Consider the following 26,206-nt stretch of genomic DNA (forward strand, 5'->3'; position numbering starts at 1 on the left):
AGCCGGCGGAGTCAGAGGTGGCGCGTGCGGGGCGTGCGGGGCGTGCGGGGAGCGCGGGGCGGGCGCGGACGCAGACACAGCAAGTACACGAGCGCGAACAGCGCGTAGGGCGCGAGCACGGCGGCGGCGAGGCGCGCCCCCTCCACGCCGCCCGACGTAGGCACGGAGAATCACTTCTCCTCGTCCTCGTCGCGGAACAGGTACGTCGACCTGCACGGACGCCGCCTTTATCCTCTAACGCCGGCAGAGAGCGATGGGGTTCTAGTATTTACAGGGGGTGCCTCTGGTTCCAGGTGAAACGGACGGTCACGATCGAATAACTATTTAAACATCCGTGTGGAACCGTTGTACAAAACCGGGACTAGGACGGTCAATGAAAAACCTTAATGAATGAAAGGCATTCGCGTCTGCTGCCGATGGTTTTACATTTATCGGCTGCGACAGTCCTAAGATATTGATGATTCTAGATATCCTGTCGCTCTCTGCTGGTGCTATAGTATAACTATTTAGGTTTCTCTTTTTCCTTCAGAATTGTACGTTAAAAAATCATTCATTACGTTAGATAAATTTTATAAAAAAAGAAACGACTTAAAGTCAAAATGTAAATACTCTCATAAAATTACTATATTAAAAATAATTAACGACAACAATTCGATGCGTTACCAGTAAGCAAGGTTGAAGAGCGCGAAGACAAGCGGGAAGGTGATCCTGGAGATGACATCTATCCGCTTGGAACGCGTCGGGAACTTGGACATCCAGAGTCGGCAGCAGTTCTTCCGTGGGGGCGTCATGTGGATCTCGCACTGCCGCATCTTGGAGTCCACCACACCACCGCGCATCAGCGGTTTCTGTTAGTTGCAGACCAGTCAGGGAGGACGGACAAATTGCATTTTGGAAGACTTTTTGGGACTGCTAGCCACGAGATCGGTTTCATTGACTTTTGATGTTATTTTGTAAGTAAAGTTTTATTACAAAAAAACTCACTTTTATAACAAAATATAACAAGACATCTTTACTTTTCGACTCGTAGGAATAATACATTATGTAACTTTATCTTCAAAATTACTTAAACAATCTAACTACGTCTAGCTGAATTATAATATCCTTCGTTATTATCAAAAAATCTATTACTAATGAGGCATGACACTTATTAAGAAGATAACACAAAATTTGAAAAACGCTTAAACAGATTTTTTGGTAGACTGTTTATTTGTTCATACAATACTAAAATCTACTAAAATAAGCGAAATAAGAAAATAATCTTCTAATCATGCCAAAATTGCCAAAACAATCCCATCAAAACTGAGAGAGACAGATAATATTTAATACAATAATGACTTATGAAAATCAAATATAAATTTAAAAATATCATATCAAAATAGTCTCCTAGAACGTACCTACATCAAATTATCAAATCAAATCGATCTACTCAAGACCCATAAATATCTTAATCAAATGCGATCTCACCATCGCAAACGTCGTATTGCTGTCCGTGTCCAGCAGGTCCGATGCTGCATCCATGCTGGCGGCAGCTTCCATCTCCCGTCTCGTTTTCTTCATATTCTCTCGATGCATGTCGGAGCGAGACGCATAGTTCACCAAAGCGAACTCTAGTAACGCTCCGAACACGAAGGTTAGACAGACCCCCGTCCATACGTCGATGGCCTTGGTGTATGAGACGGGGGGCAGGGAAGCGTTGATGCCCGACGATTGCGTAGCCATTGTAAGCAGTGTAGTTACTCCTATCGTATACATTTTAATATTAATACACGGAATAAATCTGATGCTTGCAATAATAAGGAATAGATCGATAACTGTTACAAAAAGTCAAGATAGAAATTGTCTTGACGGAGAACTAAGCTCACTTCAAGTGAACTAACTAACTTTACTTCAAGTGTGACGTGCTCAACTTACACGCATGGGTCAAACGTTCTTGGTTAATTATTCAAAATATCGATAGAGCACTTGCATTGCAAAATCCACGATCGTTTAGCCTTCTATTAAATTGGTCTGCCTCGTTAGTCTGATGGCTAACGAGGCCGACTTATAAAGCACATCTCGAGGTAGAGTGGATTAAATCTCTGGATCGGACCAATTAAAAAATAGTGGGTAATACCGAACAGTGTTTACTACCCCGTGCTTCTAAAAACACGTAAGGCCGTTGTACACGTAAGGCCGTTTTACTCTTTCCGATCGTATCAGATCAGAGAGTCTGTGTTTGGAAGTCTCGAGCAAATGACCAAAATCCGATTATATTATCAAAAGGCAAGTATATAATTTGAACAAAAATCACCTAGAGACACTCGCGCTGGTACAGCTCCCTGGTCCAGCCAGAATGACACCCATGATACTATGACTAACATACAGCATGGTATATAGATCTGAATGAGGTAGTAACTGAACTCTCTCTTGAACAACAGATCTACTTTGAGGCAACTGTATTCACCTGAAATAAAAAAAAATACATTATTCTAACTTCAAATGACGTTCATCGCACGTGGAATACTTGGACCTTATTAATCCAACAGTCTATTTTTTGTCTTTGATTTATGTTACGACTGATTTATTTAACACAAAATCTAAATTAACAAGAAAATGTTGCTAGTATTCTTACCAGTATTATTTTTACGTTATTATATTTATTGCGTCTTTGATTAATATAATTTATTAGTTGTTTACAATTGCCTTTGACATTACTACCGGAACCGATAGAGTTAATATTAAACATAGGGCTATGAAAAAGTTTGAACAGTAATTTTGTCAGTATTTATTTAACAATGGTGAATTACGTTTCCAAAACATATAAAACTACAGCATTGAAGCTCATTACACTCCCCCCTTTGTAATAAACACAAGCAATATAAAGCGTGACTAAACAAAGCGACTGACGCATTTGTCTGATGTATTAATTCGTCAACTGCCTTCAGATTAAAATTACAAAAGATTTATGTATGAACGGGGTGAAAATTAAAAAGGTAAAATAATAATCAACTTCCTCTTTCGAAGTTTAATTCTAATGATAACCAGCACGGATTTTCTTTTTTAAATTTAGGTTTTGAATACAAGTAATTGGGACACCTTATGGTATAAGCCTTCGCATATACGCATTGTCACTGTAAGAATTGTAATGTACTTCTTAAAGTAACCAATAATCGAAACTAAGATGTTACGTCCCTTTAACCATTTAAACGTATGCTATTGCTGCTTGGCGTTAAAATGTGAATCGATACTCCCTTCTACACGGGTGTATAGAAAGCCATTAGTAAATAAAGTCGATGTTAGTTAATACCCAGCAGCTTATTAAACGATTTTATTTTTTAATTTTACCAAGTTTTCTTTACTTTTGTCGTCATACCTGTCACGAAGTTTTTTAAACAATGGAAGTAGGAAAAAAGATAAACAAACCTTTTTGCTAATAACTCAGCTATATTGTGCACGAATAAGGGTTTATGATTAATGTAACTATATTTTAAATACAACACTATTGCACATAACTACTTATTTCCACTTTAATTTTACTTCCAAAATTCCGATAAAAGTTTCGTCGACGTTCAAAACGCCATTTTTTACGAAATAATGAATATCTTAGATTAATCAAGCTCCCGACCAATGATATCGCGTCAATTTGCTGTCAAATGTTTGGCTTTTTTTTAACAGAATGTTATGGTTGGAATAGAGTATATACTGATTTCATAAAGAGGTAAAATTTGATTGTTTGTATCTGATTATTTCCATAAATAATTATATACTTCTAAAAAAAATTCACTGGTAGACAAGTTACATTGTTCCTCAGTGTTATAGGGTATATATATTTGTACCATATCATTTTCTTTATTAATAAAATGCACCCAAGAGTCAGTGGGCGGTTATTTTATTTGTTATATCTAAAAAGCACACTTTCACACAATCAAAGTAATCAGTACATAGCATTAAGCAGCTACCGCATCATTTTCTGATAATAATAAAACTAATTTAAATTTTTTACCAGTATTAGTCTTGCTGTTGCAATAATCAGTGAGGAACTTCTCGAGCGTAAAGCGAGGCAGGTGTAGGTTCTTCACAACCTGGACTGGATCTCCCTCCTTCCACAGGAACACTAGGTCATCAGTCGTCCAGCCATCTGTTAGAATATTGTCACGTTTTTAGAATTAAAATTAATGATTTATCAGTGGAAAGGAGGAATTGTGTAAGCGACAAAATTCTACATTTGGAAATACATTTGGTTTTTACTTTCCTTAATATATATAATTAATATAATTACATATGATTTTTTTAAAACGATCATTAATAAGCTGACAATTTTACATGTTGTCTCTTTGTTTGTTGTTAATTGCCATTTTTAATTATTATATTGATAGAATTGTTATTACATTTCAATTTTTTTGTTGATCAAGAAATTTTGGATATCTAAAAGCTGTAAAGAGGACAACCTCTTTAATTAATTTGAAATGTATTATTAATTCAATTTAAAAATAAAGATTACTTTTTACTAAAATTTAATTTAAATAATTACAATTATTAATGCCGTCCATGATAATTTTCTGTTAATACTAACATACATTGCTTCAGTATAATCTGAATTTATTTCAAGGAGACCTGTGTTTATATTAACGTGGTTAGAAATGGAACTTTTTCGTAACTGAACGTAAACATTCACGTACGCGTAATAGAAATAGTCGAAAACATACCAATGATTTTATCGAACAACTACTAACTGATATGTAAAATCCAACCACTAACATATACTCTTTTAAAAAACCATCTGTGGACAGGTAAGTCGTCGCCTCTGCGTCACAGACATTGGTGCCCTAATACTATAACCAATATTTACATTGCAATGCATCACCAACCTTGGTGAGATGTTATGTGTCTTGTGCCTTCAGTTACACTGGCTCACCCATACTCCAAGCCGGAACACAATAATAAAAAGTATTGCTGCTTGGTGGCAAGGTAGGCAATTTATAAAAAAAATATTATCATTGAAAGAGATGACTATTATGATAATTTAATACTCACAACTGGCCATTCGCAAGGAGCACGTCTGCTTATCCAACGGGTAGAGCTTGAGGTTCATGGGGCAGGAGAGAGTAAGGGAAATTCGAATGCTGTACAGCACGTTTCCGTTGGGGAAGATACGAATGTAAACATTCGGCATGATTATGTTGTGGAAGTGACCTTCCTTCTCATTGGAGAAGAAAAGATCCGGCATCCATACTCTGTTCGCTTCCGTCAGGGTTAAATACTTGAGACGACCTGGACGAGAAGATATTTAAATATTTATTCAAACTAAAATAACAAAAGAGTTTACTATTTAAGCATAAATATTATTTTTGAATGTTCCAGCTTCAAAAATATGTTATTTATTGAGGAATACTCGTAATTATGTTTCGGGAAGTCTGCGTTCTCATCATCACGGAGCCGCCATAATGACGTCACCGAAGCATGACAAAGATTCCTTCGACAAATAACTTTAGTGAAGTCGGAACATTATTTTGACAAGATTAAGTTACTTTAAAATTTTAATCTATGTTTAGTTCCATGACGATTTTTAATGAAATTGAATATGATAATTATTATAAGAATGAAAAGATAACTTGGAGCCTATATGTAAATCTCAACTCAAAATGTATTTCTATGCAAGAAACCTCATTGATACGTTACTGCGTGGCAGAAGAACCAACAAATAAACCAGCTACCACACTTCCCCATTTATAATAAAAGTATTTTTAATTCAATGATAATCAGACCAAAATAAAATTGGAATATTAATTTAGTTTTTCCTAAATATCATAAAATTAATGGACCTTATTTAAAAACGTTGTTCAGTAAATGTTTAATTGAACACTGATCTATCTCTTTCTCTCATTACTGATTTGACATTAGAAAGAAGAAGATAGCATTGTTTAACTAGTCACTCCCTGAACAAGATAAATAAAGCCGTTAGTTTTTAATTTCACTTACCCCCCAAGTTGTTAAACTTGAGTCTCTCATCTAACCATTGCTCCCTGAACGTCAATTGAACGGAGTATTCCTGAAAACATATCCAATTATTTGAAAACTGTTCCATGAGGCTGAATTATCCTTTGGGATATAATCAAAGATGATTTCCAAAACCATTAATTTATTGAGCGTAGGCGAATGAAAAAAAAATATTGATTAATCCCACAAGGATTTCATCTAAAAAAAAACTATATTTAATTGGTTCAAATCTCGTAATTCTATAGGCATCGTTATCGTCTGAAGTATACTAAAAAGCTGTTTGGGACTGCAGGTATTAAATGATTTTGTCGCCGAAGAACGAGAAAAATTGACACAGCTTTTTTTGAGAACACTAGTGAGAAAATGAATTGAATTTAAATTGCTAAGATTCTGTCGCTTTATAAAGTTCTTGGCAACGATGCCAATAGTGTTTGATTCAGCCAATGGGTGCAGTTTTGTCGGCGACAATATCAATTCCTTGATAGATTGAGGCTGATGTCATTGTGTCTTACGGGGCAGCACAAGTCTACGAACTTGCTCGTTTATCGTACTGTATAATAATTTGTGCCAGCGAATTTAGGTGCATAGTTTATTAATTAGCCAATATGATCAATACAATGTATTCAACGAATAGTCAATTAAAAATATTTAGAAAAAAAAAATGTTGGTGTCGAAGGGTCTTTTCATTTAAAATTATTATAACATCAAAATATAAAAAAATCAGATCCATCGACATCAAAAGAGCAAGTCAAATGAATTATCGTAACATAGAAAGCTTGCTACATAATATTATGTACATAAATAGAACATGCTATAAAAGTTAGCTTTTGTATTCAATTACAGATTAAAAAAATCTTCTATAAATAATCGAATTATAAAAATATATACAACCTCTTCAACCACAAAATGAGTAAAGAAACCGAACAACTTTGACATTGTGTTGACGGGACATCATTGGTCGAGATTTTGTATAAACTGTGGTAACCATAACATTACAATTGGGCGTTATGAATGTCGTATCTTACTTTATAAGTAAAATTAAAATTATAAAAAATTAAGTGGAATATATATGTATGTATCATAAATAAAAATATATTCATCGAGAACGGTTTGTAGTGCACAATATAGGAGAACTATTAGCAATTCACATGGATTATATCAATCAATACGAGCCGAGATGGCCCAGTGGTTAGAACGCGTGCATCTTAACCGATGATTTCGGGTTCAAACCCAGGCAAGCACCGCTGAATTTCATATGCTTAATTTATGTTTATAATTCATCTCGTGCTCGGCGGTGAAGGAAAACATCGTGAGGAAACCTGCATGTGTCTAATTTCAATGAAATTCTGCCATATGTGTATTCCACCAACCTGCATGGGAGCAGCGTGGTGAAATATCCTCCAAACCTTCTCCTCAAAGGGAGAGGAGGCCTTAGCCCAGCAGTAATGTAATGTAATGTCAATCTAAGGTTTACTAAATATTTAATTGTTTTTCGATTAGGATGGAGAATATTAAAGTTTACGTTAAAACCCTAATAATTTAGTAATGATAATAATTATATAGATAAAGTATCCGGAGAGGAAGACAGTGATGGATGCCCAAAAAATTGATCACAATGGATTACTTAAAATATTGGCTACGTGCCAGAGGGGAGTCGTAACGTATCCACCATTTATCGAATGTTTTATAGTTTTTATACGATATAAAAGGGAAGCCGAAGGTATACACAATATGCTTCCCGTTATATGTCAAAGCTGTTTGTAAAATCTCATTGGAATTTTTCATATTGGAATTCCAAGAAAATACGATGAATTTTTTCAAAAGCTAACTTCTATAAAATATATCGATATAAACAGAATTCAGTTGATTTTAGGGAGTTTTATTAATTTTTCACCTGTAAGAATCATCATGCAACTGTTATCCCAAAATATAACTACGGAAACGATCAAATTTATGTGAATCGAGACTATAGACCGTTGAGTGATAGTGATGTGCTTATAAGATTTTATATCGATATAAATGTTTCAAAGGAATCATGCGTCCATTCCTTTAAATTCAAGCACAATTTATAAACCAACTCACCGTTTCGCATTCGTCGATGGAATGCTTGGTTATACCTTCATGCAGACTCAAGGATCAGTTAACTAGAGCTACGGTACGGTATTACTAGCTTCAGGGCGAGGGTCACATATTGCGGTCTGGTGGTCAGCCACCGAACAGAAGCACCGAACCGAGTGCGGACGCGACGTTTGATCTCGATATAATAATAACTTTACACAACACAAATTCACATGAACAAGACAATATCAATTATTTCACAGTCAATGTACACGACCAAAATAGTTTTTATGTCAAATCATTTTCCAAAGAATAATTGCATGACAAGAACGTAAATTGAAGCATGGAAAAGATGAAACGAAACAAAAGTATGAGATGAACGTTTGAGGGTGCGGGCCGCGTTGTCTCGTGTCCTAATCGAATACATAAAGCGAGTCGTTAATCGAGTTCATCTAATATCTTACAATCAAATCGATTTTTAATTTAATAAAACGTGCTGACCGAAGCGGTTGATATTTGTGCTGACTACTTGTATGCCAATATCCATCAGGTGTTTATACAAAGAGTACCGGAACGTGCCCTCTAATAACAAGGTTGTACAAAATAATAAAAAAAGAAAAAATCAAAAAAAAAAAAAAAACGAAACCGAAATTAAAATAATCAAAAACAAAAATAACAGGACTCTCATCGGTTACTTTCATTTCGAAAGAAAACGTTTTCGTTTTGTTAAAGTTTACAGTTTTCGCAGCACCGCACCGTGATTCATAATCTCTTCGACTTGTACGTGTGTAAAGTATAAACACTTTTTTCGGACTAATGAACATTCAGGGAACAAAAAAAGTGCAAAATATACATAAATGTATGTATATAAAAGTAAATAAAAGGAAATAGGAACAAAAAATTATAATTATAAATGAATATAATAAATAAACACAAACATATCCAAATTATGTACGAACACGATAGCTTGAGAACGTTTAGCGCAGTGCATCAATGCCAGATATTCATCTGTTTATCGCTAATTTTATTACAAACAAAGCTTCGAAACGTCATATATATTTACAGGACTCGACACACGTGTGGGACGATAACTTTGTTTTATAATAAAAGCGACAGTGACTGGTTAATTGGTCACGTGAAACCACTCACCATTTTGTAATCATCTATTTTGCTGATGGATCGGAGATACAGGTTGACGCGAACTAACGTTGGCGCTTCGCCTTTGTGAGAAAAAAGACAGGTATTTAAAAAAAAAATTAACCGCTTTCGCTTATGAAACATTTTAACCTTTCAAATGTTAAACCAAACGATAATTTAGAGACGAAAGTTAATGGAGTAATGTTAAATATTGAAACAGTCAATGAGATGGAGCCGACACGTTCGGGCGTCGGTCCATTCCATTATGATAAGCCGATGAAATATCAACTCGTTAAATTATAAAAATAATCGTTTATTCTAAAATTAACAAAAAAAAAAATTAATAAACCAATTGCAATATCGATTTAAAATCTAATAAAAATAAATCGCTGGAAAGTATCGAGTGAAATGCAAACCGACCTTCCAATAATTTATTAGATCCGAGATCGCAGGAACCCTTAAAGCAGCTATAATGGGATAAAATAAATCGCGCTAAAAACGATTTTGGTCGTCAACACCAAAGAGAGGAAGAGAAAAAAAATAATATTATATAAAACTGAACTTTACATTAAATCGGGTAAATCTCTCCACAAAACAGAAGGAGCGAATTGCCCATTCATTTGACTTGTTAGAGAAAATGAAAAACCGATTCAAAGGAATAAAAACAATCTCATACATTATCTTATTCTATATGCATGGCCCGATCGGTCGTTGACTTACCATTGTGACGTCATCGATTTTTGATATACTTCGGACAAATATATTGACGCTCACAACCGCTGGCCCATCTAAGTACCAAGCAAAATATACGGTTGATATTATATTACAAAATAACTAAGCCCTATAGGAGCAAACATTTCGTGTCACGCGGTGCCGACTCTGAAAACCACACACTTTTGCTTTGCTATGTTACTCACCTTGTTCCCTGTAAATGTATATGTTCAAGTCCTATACGGTACCTATAATGTCAATGATACAAAGGTCGATGAAATAATCATTAAAAAAGTAATGGCGATGAAAATAAAACAAAGTATAAAACAAAAATTAAAATATTTACTTACAAAGACAAGTTGGCTTGTTTATAGGAATTTGTGTTAGTGTTCAGGCCAGGAATTCAAAAAGTATAAATCATTAAAAATCTTTATCATTCACGTAAACAGTTATTTGTAAAGAATGTTAAATATTATAAAATTTTACTGATTAAAATTATATGTAATAAAATTGTGTTAATCTCGTCAGATGTGCAACACAAGTGTTGATAATGACTAGACTCAAAACTGATAGGATGAAAATAAATGTAACTGCAATAGTATACGTTCCCACTCAGACTGTAAAACAAAAGCCACGCGGAGCGTGCGGAACATTATAGTGAAGCAAGAAAAGCGAATACAAATTCAAAAGCGATTGCAAGTTCCCGGTAGTAGTGTGGTAACTAAAGATTTGTTAATACGTCAATAATTAATTATTTATTAAAGTGACACTTGAGACTACTAACAAAAAGATGAAGACATACCACCGGAAATTTGTATTCGCTTTAGATTTTGTATTTACTTTTGCTGCTTCACAATAATGTTCCGCACGCTCCACGTGGCTTTTATTTCATAATATGAGCGTTCCTACTTCTAAAATAGATAAAGAATAAACAAAAAAACAGACCAAAACAATCAACAGAATAACTTAATCTATACGAGCAATTGATGAGCCAAATCTGATTTAAATTTTACCATTCGTAACGTAGTTATTTAGTTTACAGTCGTTTTAAGAAGGTTATTGACCAACATGTATTTATATTTAATTTTCATGATTTATATGTTAAAATCAGAGAAACATGCATATTATAATTTTGAATTAACAATATGGACGGATTCTTCAAACGAGTGTTAATCTCGTTTCAAATTATATTATTGATATTTCAATTATAAATCTATAATTATACTTATTGATATCGTTATATAATTAAATTAAATAGTTGACAAATTATTATTTAGTTTGTTTAAAATGAATATAGATTTTATTTAATACAACAGATAATAAATAAAAAAAAAAAGTTTTTATTTAAAACAATCGAAGCACGCCCGCACTCGTGCGGCGTTTAACTAACTGTTAAAAGTCCACCGGGCCGTAACATGAGTTTAGTTAAAATACTCACAATGAACGACTTTCTAGACATAATTTTTTAAAAACCATCGACACTGCTAAGATATATTAAAAAAAAAAAATAGTTGTACGTTCGCGTATTTATGTCTCGGAAGTCGTCGAATAAGACACTCAGAATCACTTTCAGGCATTGGATTGGAATAATTGAAAAAAAAAGACACAGGATTCGACAGGATTCCTACAGGTACTCCCTTACCATAGAGTTACGAATATTAGTAATTAATCGAAAATATATAAAAAAAGTTTTATTACTGGATTTCGGTGAACAGAATTGATTTACTGTAATATCAAAAAATTATTCGCTTTATTTTTAATAATAATGGAGGGTTACAGCAAAATGGCTCTTAAATTTATTACTTTATTATATAATTTGTAAATCATTTATCTCTCTTTCTCGATACGACGTAATTACAGCTGTTTCGTTTCAAATATATCAAATCACCAGTATTAATAACAATTCCATGGTAAGAGATTAAGCGGTTTCATTGTCCGATATCTCAATCTAGAATACGTTTACAAAAAAATGTCTATGACAATAATTCGAAAAAGGAATACGGTGTTGCCACGATAAAAAATAATTAACATCAATAAATATAAATAAATGCATATGAAATATGCAATATGAGATATCGTACAAACGTTTAATTCAAAGCGAACGACCGTTGAAGACTATTTTTTATTTCTTGAAATTTACTAACCATCTTAATGTCACTTATTGTGGTAATACTTCGGACGAACAGGTTTATATTAACTATTGCTGGTCCATCTGTTAAACATGTTATAGCGTCTTACGTCCTGAGTGTTAAATATGATTTATGAATATGAAAACATTGGAAGAAAGAAGGATTTCGAATAATGACAATTCAAATTTAACGATAATCTTGTGTGGGCTTACATGGAGCCGGCTAGCTCAATACAGCTGTCGAGACACAGCATTTTGTCTGGTCCGAGGTAAACGGATATAAAGCAAAACTTGATTACATTGTTTTTTATGACTTTTTAATTTTTTTGCTTTATATCATCTTATTATTAATAGAGATCAACAAATATACTGGTCAGATAACATTCAGAATTATTCCTATCGTCGTTGATTCGGTTATTTACCATAACTATAAATACCGTTTTTTTTTTTAATTTTTTTAGACTGATAAGTTTTCAATATCAATACTTATACGACAATAAACCGAGATGACCCAGTGGTTAGAGTACGTGAATCTTGATCGAAGAATAGAATTTTCATTATCGTTATCTCTTGCTCGGTGACAAAGAAAAACATTGTGAGAAAATCTATAGTGTTAGATGAAAGTCTTTCACACGTGTATCCATCAAGCCGCAATGAGACAGCCTAGTGGAGTAGGTTCCAACCCGACCCTTAAAATGGAGAGTCTTAGCCAAGTAGTGGTATGTTACCATGTTACTTCATTTTTATTAAAACAATATCTTATCTGATCTTCTTAATCCTATAAAAGACACAAAAAAATTCGAAACGGTTACAGGGTTATTATTAAACACAAGTTAAAGACTTAATTTATTACAATATCTTTTGGTAATTATATATAAATAAAATTAAAGATTTTTTAGAAAAAGTTTTCGAAAAGAACAAACCACCTGCCAATTATATAACTTACCAGAGAAAATTTCAGCGAATATACATTCTGAATAAATATAATTATTAATACAAATAAAATATAATATGAAATTGTGTACTTTGGCATTCATAAATAATTCCTTACGATTTAAACAAATATTAATAACGAAAATGCCTGTTTTGTACGAATTAATTATGTTCTCATTTTCCTTTCTAATTGCTTATAGCTTTTATATTTGGTGGGACCAGTCAAACTAATGACTGTGACATCGCTAGACCCATAAACTATTTCGTTAATTATATTTAAATATTGTAATACGAATTTCTTTATGTTCTTAAACAGACGAACATATTTATTGTAATTAAAATTACAAAATTACATGGTGCCATAAACTCTAAAAATATTCTACTAAAAAATTGGACGCCTTAGCCCAACAGATGTTCATTTAAATATGTTACTTTTTACTTTTACAATTATTTAAAATATCATAATTACGAACTATACAAAACGGGTAAAGCAATTTATTTAACTTCAAAATGTCCTATTTATATGAAACTTTGTAATGTAATTCGAATAAAATTCCACTAATTTATAGTCATCTGATGGTAACAACGAAGAGTTGAATAGAGGGTGTTTTCAATGGCCTCAATAAACAACTCAAGTTTAGGATCATTTGGTAAATTTAGATTAGTTCCATACAACATGATGTATACAGTTGAATATTAGTGAATCTGGCAATTACATATTAACTTTTGAACTATTATTCTCTTATTGAATAATAAATAAAACTAGAGGTATTCTGTAAGAAGAAACTCAACACTCGCCGCAGAAAACGAGCGTATAATGCCAGTATGCGACATTCACTATAATAATTATAAAATTTATAAGGTACACGTATCAAAATGGCGTATCACCGTAAGTCGGTTAAAACATATCACATTTTTCTAAGTGAATTCTTACACAATCGTCTTGAAAATGATGACATGAAATTATTAGAAGAAAACACTTCGCTTAAATAAAAGTTATATTTATTTAAACATGATTTACCTTTTTAGTTTTTAAAAGGTGTATTTAATGGCCACAAACAAAGAAATTTGTAACTGCAATTTTTATTTATTTTTATTGTCAATATGTGATTGCTTACATATATTCAAAATAACAAAGAAATAGTCGTGTGGCATCTCAGATCAGAAGTATTTATTCAATTATTAAAGTGGTAAATAATTGATGATTAATAGGAGCATCATTAAATAAAATTAAAACAATTAAATCAATTTTGCTTATTATTATGGATAACCTATTAATAGTACCAACATAATAAAAGCATTTTATTTATTCGCGAGAGTATTGTCAGTTTATCCAATATACAAATACGAATAGATTACGACTTAAGTGCTACTATTGGGCAGATGGTTCTTCAGTCAGTTTTCTTCTTACAGATATCCTCAATTGACGCTTACATTATCTATTCAAATATTTTACTGTGTGGGTGTTTACGATTACTAAATAACACTTCCACTATTCAATGAACAATTTTTCACTTAACTATAATGGTAACAATTTTAGGAGGATCCTCTCTGTTTAAAATATTTAATAACGCTTGTGGTTTATATCAGTATCCTTCTAATAAATGTTGCAACATAAAATAAAAAAGAAATATCAATTTGTAAATCTCGAATAAAATATATTTAAAAAAAAAATAGCTGAATAGTAAAATCGGTGTTCCACAAGGACCTATTTTATATTACACTTTATTTTTTGTCTCTGTTTTTGATAACATGATTATATTCGAAATATAAAATATTGTAAATTATGTGACGAATTACATAAAAAGTATTTACGTAATTTTATCACTACAGTTGCTACAAATAATGATATTTTTCAATTAAATAATGACAAAGTGCGAAGCAGCGTTGTGCCTCATGTCATAACATTACTTAAAGTTTACAGTAATTTAGATGTATTTTTTAATAATTATGAAGATGAGTTACTTACCAGTTCCATTGATTCCGGAGGGTCTGATGCGGGCGTCGTAACGTCCTGGACCAAGGATCTGGTCCAGGATCTGTTTCTCTTTCTCCCTGAAGTTTATCTTCGCATTCATACATCTGAACATGAGCAATGCAATTTATTTGTTGTCTACTTTAAAAAAATATATGAATCAATTGATTATATTGACAATCTTATCATTAACATTACGTATCCAGCTAATGCCAATAAAACGAGACAAGGGGAATTACATCGTAGGTTCCATGGTTGGTCCGATGTTGTAAGAAATAACAATGGAGAATCTATCATCACCTATATAATTTAACCTTCCATTATTTAATAGAGAGAAAATATTTTTCTACATTTCAAAAGTGAAAATTTCTGATTCCTATAAAAACACAGTTCTTTCTAATTTTGTAATACGTAATTGGGAACAATGTCAACATTTCAACCGTCTGACGGCTTCGGTTTCAGCTGTCTTACCGGTCATTTATTTTTAACATTTTATTAGAACATTTGTTAGCTAGCACGTTATTTATTTAGAACTTTCGACATTACGTTTTTTATTTCAAATTCAGCGACATTTTCTTCTTTTATGAATAACTAATTTTGTTTGCGCTAAAAGTATAAATTCGATTTAAAACCAATTCAAATTTTGCACATACTTTCAGTGGTGCCAATACAATCTGGTGTTACTTCACTAACTTAACTTGACGTTAACTTTTTTATTTTAGTCATTGAATACAATATAGCTAATTGTTGAGCTTTGTGCTAATCTGGGTGGTACCACCCACTCATCACAAATCCTACCCCCAAAAAGAAATATTTTTACTTTCATGTTCTAGTTTGAGAGGTGACCACGTCAGTGTAACTACAGGCACAAGATACATCTTAGCTCCCAAGGGATGGTTAATATTAATTACGATACTAATGCCTATTGGGTGGTGGGTGTTGAACGCTTGTGTGCCATCAGGTGACCTATTTGCCCATTTAATAAAAAACTGGCCTTTCACCTTGATAACTTATTCATGAACTAATTATTAACTATTAACGATAAAAAAAACCGAGATGGCCCAGTGGTTAGAACGCGTGCATCTTAATGGATGATTTCGGGTTCAAACTCAGACAAGCACCACTGAAATTTCATGTACTTAATTGTGTTTATAATTCATCTTGTGCTCAGTGGTGAAGGAAAACATTGCGAGGAAAGCTGCATGTGTCTAATTTCAACGAAATTCTGCCACATGTGTATTCCACAAACCCGCATTGAAGCAGCGTGGTGGAATATACTCCAAACCTCCTCAAAGGGAGAGGAGGCCTTAGCCCAGCAGTGGAAAATTTACAGGCTGTTAATGTTGTAATGTTGACGAGAAAAATTCAGTTTACTAATAAAATTCCTAAATATAAAGATGTTGCACGGTACATGAAAATTCGATCCACATGAAAGACCACACACGAAGCCGAGCTTACAGTTTGTCAATAATAATTCTTCATTAAAAAATATACTTTTCAATTGAATTCTTTAAACACCAGCATAGTTGGAACGAGTACGTGTAAACCTTGGGATTCGTAAATAGTTCAAATTCCTGTTGCTATAATATAGTCTCTATTTAAATGTAGCAATTGCTTGACTCGAGATAAAGCGACGCGTCTGCGAAATAATCTACTTAATTACTGTCAAATTTATTCCTCGACGTTATATTTGAACACTGGCACCCGTCCGATGACGACGATGAAGACAATGATATTATTTAAATATAATATACCCTATTGCACTCACGAATTGTGAAATTTGATCGTTAATTTCGGAGATTATTACTTACATAAAATCAAACAAATTTTACCTTTTTTATAATATTAGTACAGTTAGACAAACAGCACTTTGACAATCATAAAACAGAATGGAATTCCGATTTTTTTTTAATTACGTATTTTCATGTATATTTATTGAATCTCACAGACGTTCCGTGCCCTTGTTGTACCATCGCATTTCAATCTATCAATCAGTGAACTGTAGTCTACAGCTTTAGGATTTAGGCAAGGCAGAGACGTTTTCCGCATCCAGTCGGATCAGATACCTTTCCAGATCATTGTTAAGCCCGATTGCTAATATGTACACTTTTTTGGATTGATCACAACAAGGATTTTAATTTTTCATAACTAATTATCGTCGACCTTAACTGCAGATCACTGAAAATCAGTTTTAGGTGGTACACATCCGACTGACAGACTTACCTATTGACATTGCCACAAGGGTTTAGTATAAAATTCTTAAGTTGTATTTTGAATTGAATTAATTATTTTAATTGTAATTTTTATAATAATTTTTAGTTCTGTTTTTTTTGTCAGAGGTGGACGAGCAAATGGGCCACCTGATAGTAAGTACCACAACCCATGGGAATTGGAAATTTTAACCATTCCTTACATCGTCAATGCATCATCGACCTTGAGAACTGAGATGTTATGCACCATGACTGTAGTTACACTGGCTCACTCACCCTTACAACCAAAACACAACAATACTAGTATTACTGATTGGCGATAGAATATATGATGAGTGGGCGGTAACTTCCCAGGGGGCCTTACGCATAGCCCGACTACCAAGTATCCTGCTACTTTTTCTCTAAATTGTCTGTTACAAAAAAGCTTTTCTCCTCCTCTAGAATAATTTTATGAAATATTAAACATTACAGCTAGCAAATATTACGTTTTATTTCTAAATTTATGGAACTACTATCATACATCACAGTGTTGAATTCCCAGAGTCCAGATTAATTTCCGTCACACAGTTTTGCGACACACTTGAATTATCGTTTCACAAATTAAACGTTTATTTCAACGAATTCCAAACAAAAATCTAGTATTTATTGAATATTATATCTCGATTTTTTTATTTGATATATGCGACTACATAGTTGTCGCTCGCAGTTTCGCTCGCGATTTAGGTTTTGTTTGTCAGGTGTTAAGCATAAAAAGTAGACTCTGTCCTTTCTTGTAGTTCAAGCTTGCTTTATACCAAATCGTCCATTTCGCTTCTGTAGTTTGGCCGTGAAAGAGCAACAAACAGATAGAGTTGCTTACGAATTTATAATGTTAGTGCAACAATATTAGTCTCCGTATTGCATGAGCGTAAAATCTTTCATTGTCATACTTCACACACTACTGTGTCTTATCTATACTAATATAATAATATCAAGTTTGTTTGCGAAGTTGCTAATTTCAGACTTTATTCGTCTGATTTAGAAAAGCTTTTCTCGTTAAATAGCCCAATCATTGAGAGAACTTATAGTCCACGAGTCATGAAGCGCGAAGCTGTATCTTTTAACGCTGTTGTAACATTGTACTAATTATATATTTATGTTTTTCGACTGCTCGTATATTAAAGACGTGCACGTATTATATTTATGCACTTACTTTTATGTATTTATCTCTCCCACACACACAGTCTTTCAATTAATATAATATAAAAACAAAGTGGTTACTTACGTTGCGAGGTTTAAAATGTATAGCACTAGTAGAACAAGGAGGGCGCATGATGGCCGAGTGACGTCCATCCTCTGTCTGCAATAAACACAAAAAAAACTTCAGTAAAAATACCCTTTTACTTTCAACTTTATGTTTATTTATAGGTCACCACTACATAGATTGGTGCTGTAAAAATAGTAATTATCCCACATAGCCAATGCGCCTTCCAATGCGCCAACCTTAGTAACTAAGATGTTATGTCCCATGTGCCTGTAGTCACACTGGCTCACTCACCCTTCCAAAAGATCCCAATAATACTAAATATCCCTGAAAATCCTACCGCATATTACGAATCACAACTACACTGGGCCATCTTGGCCTCTCTACAAACATTATTAATTTTAATAACACCGTTTTAGTTACATTAACACTGGAATTTAATAATATAAAATCAATATTTAAACGTGTGGCATAACAATTAATCTGTTTGAATTTATTGTACTTTTTTTTTCAACATAGATTTAAACTAAATCATGATATGCGACTAATATTCTGTATATCTTAATATATAAAGTTAAAGAGCTTGTTTTCTCAGAATCTTGGGATAACTAGCCAGATACAACAATAGCCCATTTGTTGAGAAAGGTTTATTAAAGAATATGTCCCATTCGCTATTTCAATACGTCTTCCCAACACATGTGACAGAATTACATTGAAACTAGACACGTTCAAGTTGAATGAATAGATGAATTATTAACACAAATTAAGCACATGAATATTCAGTGGATGTAGCCTGGGTTTGTCGCAGTCATCGGTTAAGATGCACGCGTTGTAACCCAGGTCTCGGGTGTAGACTATACGACTGGCCGCTGCGTGCCACGGGCGCAGTAACGTTCACGATTTTTCACAATAAAATAAACAGTATCCAGAGTTTGTCGCGGTCGCGTGCATATAAAATTGTAAATTTCTGTCATACGAGTGCAATAAGCTAACATGCAACTTTATGTGCACAGATATAATTAAAACGATATCGTTTATTATTAAATAGCGACAAAATTTATAGCTTTTTTAAGCTTGTTAATGTTTCCGCTTCCGTTTGTACAGATTTTAAATGAGCACAGATTTTCATTTCGTATTCAATCGTATTAAGATATGGTACACTACGGTGTAGAGCATCATTTTCTCATTTCAGTGTATTTGCACCAACTGATATAAATGCAAAATTTAATTTATTTTTTTTATTTTGTGAAGAAAATTTCCTTTGTTAAAAAAATCAAAATGTCAAAAAGTCTTAGTCTCATTGTGATTGTGATACTTACAGATCAAAATCAGTAAGTATCTATTATAACAGTACGCCAGAAGGCAATATGTGTAGGTATATGCCGGAGAACTCTATAATAATAATAATAACGTATCTAGTGAATTCGTATATAAACAAGACTAATGAATCAGTGAATAAAACGAATGACAATAATAAAAATTTTACCCACTTTATAAAAACGTTTTAAAATATTAAACAAAAAGGAACGATATGAAATTTCTATACAGATACACGATACTGCTAATAACAAAACTTATTATGAATAAATTGTTAAATTTAATTGCACGACTTCAATCATAGTTCCGTCTAGCTTTATCAAATACTCGACACTATAACATTCCCTCCTATAATTACACTGAGAACTATTCCAAGTGACTCCACAAAGGATTGTTAAAAGCACTGCTACGAAGGTATTATTATGCTATAATTTAACTCATACTACGTGTGAAACGTACGTTTATAACGCCATGCATTTTTTTTTATTATAGTCTATATTTTGCACAAACTATTCTGCCAGTGTCAAGAATAATAAAGAATATGAAGGAATGTTTTTTTTTATTTAGATTCAGTAGAACAGTCGACTTAATTTTTTTTTTAGTTACTGATAGTCCTACCGATGATCAAAATGTAAATAAAAAAGTAAAGCCAAGCTAAATTTCTAAGGTCAATTATATTTATGTATAATGATTACGTTTTCTTTTATTTTTAAGAAAGTTTTTTGTGTAATTTTTATTTCTTATTGATTCCGATATTATTATTAGTTTTATAAATATAAAAAAGTGCGTAAATATTCGCAATGGGCTTAAGAATAAAAATTTTACATTGCTCACATACAATTAAGTTTTTTTTTATTATATAGATATGCGGACGAGCAAATAGGCTTCTTATCGGTAAAATACCTGATAAGTGGGTACTGGGTACCCGGGCAGGATTGCACAAAGTCCTACCACCAAGTAAAGTAAACAATACAACCAACAAAAACGTTTTTAAAAGTCAACTAAAATCGCAGACAAAATCAATTTTACCTTAACTAACCCTAGTAACTTCCGCACCTAAAACATATTTACATTCGACGCTCCCTCTCTAAATAAGTTACTAACGAAAATTGTATCAGCTCCCGACCGCCATTTTGAAAAGGGCGGATGTAAATAAATTAGTTTGAGGGAAATGGCGTATGACACCAACGAAGTTTGCGTCGCTATCGACAATCGATAAATAATGCAACCTACGTTACATTATTTTTTTTTGTCCTCCTCCCACCCAATTTCCTACACCCCTACTGGCCCACTATTGGGTAGAGAAAATAATTTCTATTACTTAGAGCATTAAAGTGTTTATCTGCTACAAGATTTTTTTTTTATTATTATTTTTCTTATTAAACTTCTTTTAATTACACGTTATTTTATAATAATTATTGTTATTTTGTAACAATGTATCTATATACTTTAGAGTTAAATAAAAGTCGCGTGATCATATCTGGACAAAATTAAGAGTGATAAAAATTTAGTTACCTTCTTGCGAATTTATCTATTTTATTTGGCAGTTAAGTTGATCAAAGCAAATCTAAATATTTTTATTCGAATGGACTTTGATCCAAACTTCAAACGCCAAACGTTACCAATACCGTTTGTTGCTCAATGTTATTATAATTTTATACAAATTAGTCTTGTTACTCCTATTTTATTTTGTAATGGCAACATTGAATTAAGAAATTTGTGGCTACAACTCAAAAGAATGCGCAACTTTATCTTTGATTTAAATATAACGTCTAAAATGATGACAAGTTAACGTCTAAATAACAATTAATGTGTTTTATGTATTTGTTTGAATTTAATTTTTACAACTGAATTTTATTAAACTATGTTCCAATTCTTAATAAAAAATGATTTACTAAGCGAGAAAAATCAATGTCAGTCGACATTTATATTATGACAATAAAATAAAAGTTGATTTAAATTCGCTAAAATATACCACACATTAATAAAATCCCCGTCGTAAATTCAGTGCTTATATATCATGTCAGACGTGAAAAATGTTACACTTGTATTTAAAATACGTCTTCAAAAGAATTCAACACAGATTTAAACAAAATTTAATCTGTCAAATTTTCCCACGTAAAAAAGTGACAGCAAAACTAACATCAAATAGATATTGGAAAATCGCCAACTATTCAGAAAAGTTACCGGAATACGCTAATAAAGGTAAGCTGTATAAAAATAACGCTAATTAGGTACTACTTACAATCACCCTAATACATAATATCACTTTACTTATCGTGTAATTTTTTTTTATTTGTGAAATGCACATTGCACCATTGCCACCTGACACTTTTATTAAAAAAAAAAATAATTTCAATAACATAAAAAATTATCTCAATATTCAAACCAATAAAGATATTTATTTTTAATTATTTATCATACCTTTATTTAAATATCTAACCAAGAATGCGCGCGCGTATTCTCAAAACACAAAGTATGTGCCTTTATAAATAACCACAGCGCACGTTTGCCAATTGCACTTCTAAATGTCACACTATTCAAATTAAATACTAAATAAACTGTCTAATAATTTACATGTTAATATCCCACTAATTTCCTTAATATTGTTCACGTCCGTCCATGAAGACAGCTCGTAACTAACTGTCGTTGTAACCGTAATCTGTCAAATATAATCAGCTAGCGGAGACATCTACCTAGACGCAGTGCATCTGCGCAGAAGCCATGGCCCCGTGGCTGTATATCTACAACCTTTGAACTACAACAAAATATGTAAATGTCACCATGACAGGTCAATTTGCGACTTTAACGGTTACTTTATATTCAATTTAATATAACATGTTTATCGAACGTCGTACTTCGTCGCTACTTGATATTATATGACATGATATTATTATGTCATATTAATAATTAAGTAATTAATAATATAATATAATTTTACTATTGGCTTAATTATGTAGGCTCTATGAAATAAAAAATCAATATAAAAATATACTTCGCAATAATTTATTATATTTTCTCGTATAGGCTCTAAAAAGCCATTCCAATTTTACACAATTTGATGAAAAAAAAAAAAAATATTCGGAAAGTAAATACTACCGAGAAGAAACGTCAAGAAATTCTATAGTTAATTATTTTCGTCATTAAATTATCATTTAATTAAATATATATTTACGAGTTATATTTATTTATATGTAGGTACATAGAAGTATTTCAAATAATATCAGCAATACTAAAATAAATCGTATCAGATATTATGACTCCCTCGTTCATCCCCTACTAGTAAAGCTGTTGATCCATTATCATGAGCTACGACCACGATATCTGTCTCGTCAAGAAAAAGCTATCGGGTTTTCCTATCAAGTAATAATTTCAGTAGCAGCTTGGAACGCATCCCATTAGATAAGGAGTGAAGAAATAGAGAACATCTGTTGCGCAAACTCGCTAATGTACTAAGCCATCTACTGCGCAGTTCGCGCATCAAAAAAGAACTGCCGCGAAATCCTTTATAAAGAATATTTTTTTATGAAATAGGTGTCACCTGATGGTGAATGGTCCATAGACAAAGGCGTTATATGATTATTCGCCGTCCCTTAATAACCAATGCTTCGCCAACCTTGGAAATTAAGTTTATGTCCCTCGTGCCCCTAGTTACTGGCTACTCACCCTAACCGGAAAATACGTCTGTTGAATATTCGATTGAAAAAAAAAAAACCGACAAAATAAAATCACATCTGATATTATTAATTCGTAAAAATTAAGAACATACTCTATTCCTTTGCATTTTGACATTTATGCTTTTATTAACAAACCACAGATACAAATAAATATACAGTAACTTGTTTACTTCCTGGAATTTGCGTATCGCAGTAAATAAAACCAGAACTTTTTTTTATCTTTTATTTTAATATACATTAGGAAGCTACTTATTAACCGAATTACAATTTATATAGATTAAACGAAATTCTTTTGGCTGATAGAACCGTTACCTTCGCCAAGATGAGACATAATAATTAATATAACAGATTTATAAGAATTGATACTCAAAATAAAATTAACTTGGAGGTTATGCTTTGTCTAAGGCCGTCTGGGTAGGCTATCAATATAGATTCTACTGCCAAGCAGTTGTTTTTTGTATTTCGATTTAAAACGAGAGAGCCCCAATATAACTAACTAACAAGGGAAATAACATCTTAGTTCCTAAGGTTGATGGCGCATCGGCGATGTAAGGAATGGCTGGAACTGCTTACGGCACCAATGTGTACGTTCTAACCACTGGGCCATCTCGGCTCGGAATTGAGGATCCGTGTGCTTTTCATTCATGAGGTTTTTGCCAGTAAATAAAAGACAGGCGTTTGCCTCGCGGTGGTACAGGTACGGTTCAATTAATAAGAAATTAACTGTTATTTTAAAATCTCGCATAATTAGTAATAAAATACTCATGTAGATTAATAAACGAAATATCTAACGCAACAAATTAATACAAACTATTTTAGAAGTTTGTTAATGTGATAAAAATTTGTTGTACCATACGGTACCACGCAACTAAAAAAATTACAATATAACTTCAAATCTGATAAACGCCACGCCACACGTAACATTAATATTATGCTAAATGCTATTTAGCTTATATAAATATATATGCGTTTGGAATAATACGATATTATTCCAAACGCATATATATTTATTAATATTAAAAAAATAAGTATAAATATTTTTACCGATTTTCATTTATCACGTACCGATGACACACTGTCGAAAAAAGAATTCCATTTTTCTTAAACATTTATAAAACAAAGGAATTACTATTTTAAGACCATCGTATATGTGTTAATTAGCCACGATATAAGTCAAATTTAGCTGTTGCTACGGACCTTCAAGGTCAGGATTGAAGGTAAAACTTTAGTATCTCTAAGCAGTTCGTATATCTTTAGGCTGTTTACACTATTTTAGCGTTTTCTTCCCATACAGGGCAGACAGCGCCCAAGGCTCACTCACGTACATCATACTTACTCAAGATATGGTTGTTTGCTGGTAGATTAACTAATAACACTTAACCCATATAGTCTTAGTTATATCAAATGAAAATCGTTAGTTAACAAACGCCAGTTAAGTAATGCAAAAAAATTTTTTGACCTTTGCCAATAAGTATTTAAAAATAAATCGTGATGCAGTCGATTATTATAACTTAAATGTAAAACAATGTTAGTATAAATAGGTAAAAAAATAACCCATTTAAATGAATATAAACTTAATAAAGATTAAATATAATCGTTAATATATTGGAAACTTCTCGGTCGCCATTACAAATATGGCCGCTATTTGGAATCTGTCAAATATATCTGAATTAATAATGGCGTCTGAGCTCGATTTAATGGGATATAAATTGTTCCCAGAAGCATTCGATTTGGAACATTAAAAGTAAAATACAATTCGACACTTTATTTCCATTGTAGATTATTTCTTTATCCACAGCGCCATAATTGCATTGTATTTCAGAGAAAATATGGGCGAGGTCGCCAATGTTTTCCACCAACAGATGGCGTTGAGATTGACGTCACAATAAAATTTTGATTCATTGAAATAAAATGGAAAATAATACTTTGCTATTGATTAATATTTAAGTAAACGTTTTATGTACAATATTAGCTCGAAAATTTAAGAAATAATCTATACAATTTTTATATAAAAAAAATATATATAAAAAAATATCTAGACGTTATCGATAAAAGTGTGTAATCTTTCTACTGAATTACCTAATTATTATTTCAGAAAACAGATTTAATATCTATTTTTGTATATGGTGAAAAAAATTGGTGAGCAGTTTTAAAAAATAATACTTACCTTTAGCTACGTCCCATCTCCAGAAAACTCCGGAGCGCGCACTATCGAAAAGGGACTCTAGAAAAGGGGTTTATAAAACCACTGCTAAATGTTAAAAAATAATAAAAAAACGCTCTTAGAAAAAGGCTTGCGGCGGCGTCCGGGCGCAGACTGGCCCGGGATGGGCGGTGCAGTACATCTTTATCGATCGGGGTAGCGCGCAGCCTCCGGACCGGACGGGGGAGGTGAGCGTTGTAACGTGCAACGTGTTCATTACCTGGCTAACGAGGGTGCTGCGGACAAAATAATTATTCCCATAATTTATTCAATAACACATATAACTTTAAAAACAAAATACTAAATTTAGACTAACTATGAATACAAATTTAAATTTTACACGTCTAGAGTAAATTATGCATTTGAATTTAACACATAATTGTTTTACAATTAGGCTTAAAGTTGCATATGTATATTTAAAATACAAACTGGAAGATATATATTATATAAAATACTTTAAAACAGTAATGTACAGGTTGTAATAAATTTCATACAATGGATGCGCGTCATACGCCAGGGGTGCTTGCATCTGCGCTCTCACCAATAAAACCATAGAACGTAAGCAACTCACACTTAACTATTCACCTTTCCAGAACCAACGTCACACCTGAACAATACATCTATCTGGAGAGTAT

General features: G+C 32.6%; 1 protein-coding gene across 7 annotated transcripts; it reads right to left on the reverse strand.

The window, feature by feature from the left end:
* Positions 1-36: 36 nt before the first annotated feature.
* On the reverse strand, positions 37-25,683 carry LOC113403810 (glutamate-gated chloride channel). 7 transcript variants are annotated; one of them, XM_064218046.1, is made up of 11 exons: positions 25,536-25,683; positions 18,396-18,470; positions 14,916-15,028; positions 9,187-9,257; positions 5,962-6,031; positions 5,017-5,253; positions 3,986-4,120; positions 2,294-2,446; positions 1,468-1,742; positions 664-812; positions 37-210 (listed from the first exon to the last, which is right to left on the reverse strand). In XM_064218046.1, the coding sequence occupies exons 2-11, from the start codon at positions 18,461-18,463 to the stop codon at positions 171-173; spliced, it is 1,311 nt and encodes a 436-aa protein (XP_064074116.1). In that variant the 5' UTR covers positions 18,464-18,470; positions 25,536-25,683; the 3' UTR covers positions 37-170. The 7 variants fall into 7 exon arrangements, with proteins under 7 accessions (XP_064074116.1, XP_026500197.1, XP_064074117.1 ...); XM_026644412.2 differs by having other exon boundaries at positions 664-848; XM_064218047.1 differs by lacking the exon at positions 9,187-9,257 and adding an exon at positions 9,895-9,962.
* Between the last annotated feature and the right edge of the window lie 523 nt (positions 25,684-26,206).

This window comes from Vanessa tameamea, chromosome 20, assembly GCF_037043105.1.
Source record: "Vanessa tameamea isolate UH-Manoa-2023 chromosome 20, ilVanTame1 primary haplotype, whole genome shotgun sequence".
NCBI lineage: Eukaryota > Metazoa > Arthropoda > Insecta > Lepidoptera > Nymphalidae > Vanessa > Vanessa tameamea.

What these genes read in the sequence shown, in the direction of transcription:
- LOC113403810 (XM_026644412.2), bottom strand. Translation starts at nt 18,463, where the DNA reads ATGGACGTCACTCGGCCATCATGCGCCCTCCTTGTTCTACTAGTGCTA. An exon ending in CTCCTTGCGAATGGCCAGTT is followed by an intron (nt 4,121 to 5,016) that starts GTGAGTATTAAA and finishes ATATTCTAACAG; the next exon opens with ATGGCTGGACGACTGATGAC. An exon ending in CAACAGCAAGACTAATACTG is followed by an intron (nt 2,447 to 3,985) that starts GTAAAAAATTTA and finishes TTTTTATTTCAG; the next exon opens with GTGAATACAGTTGCCTCAAA.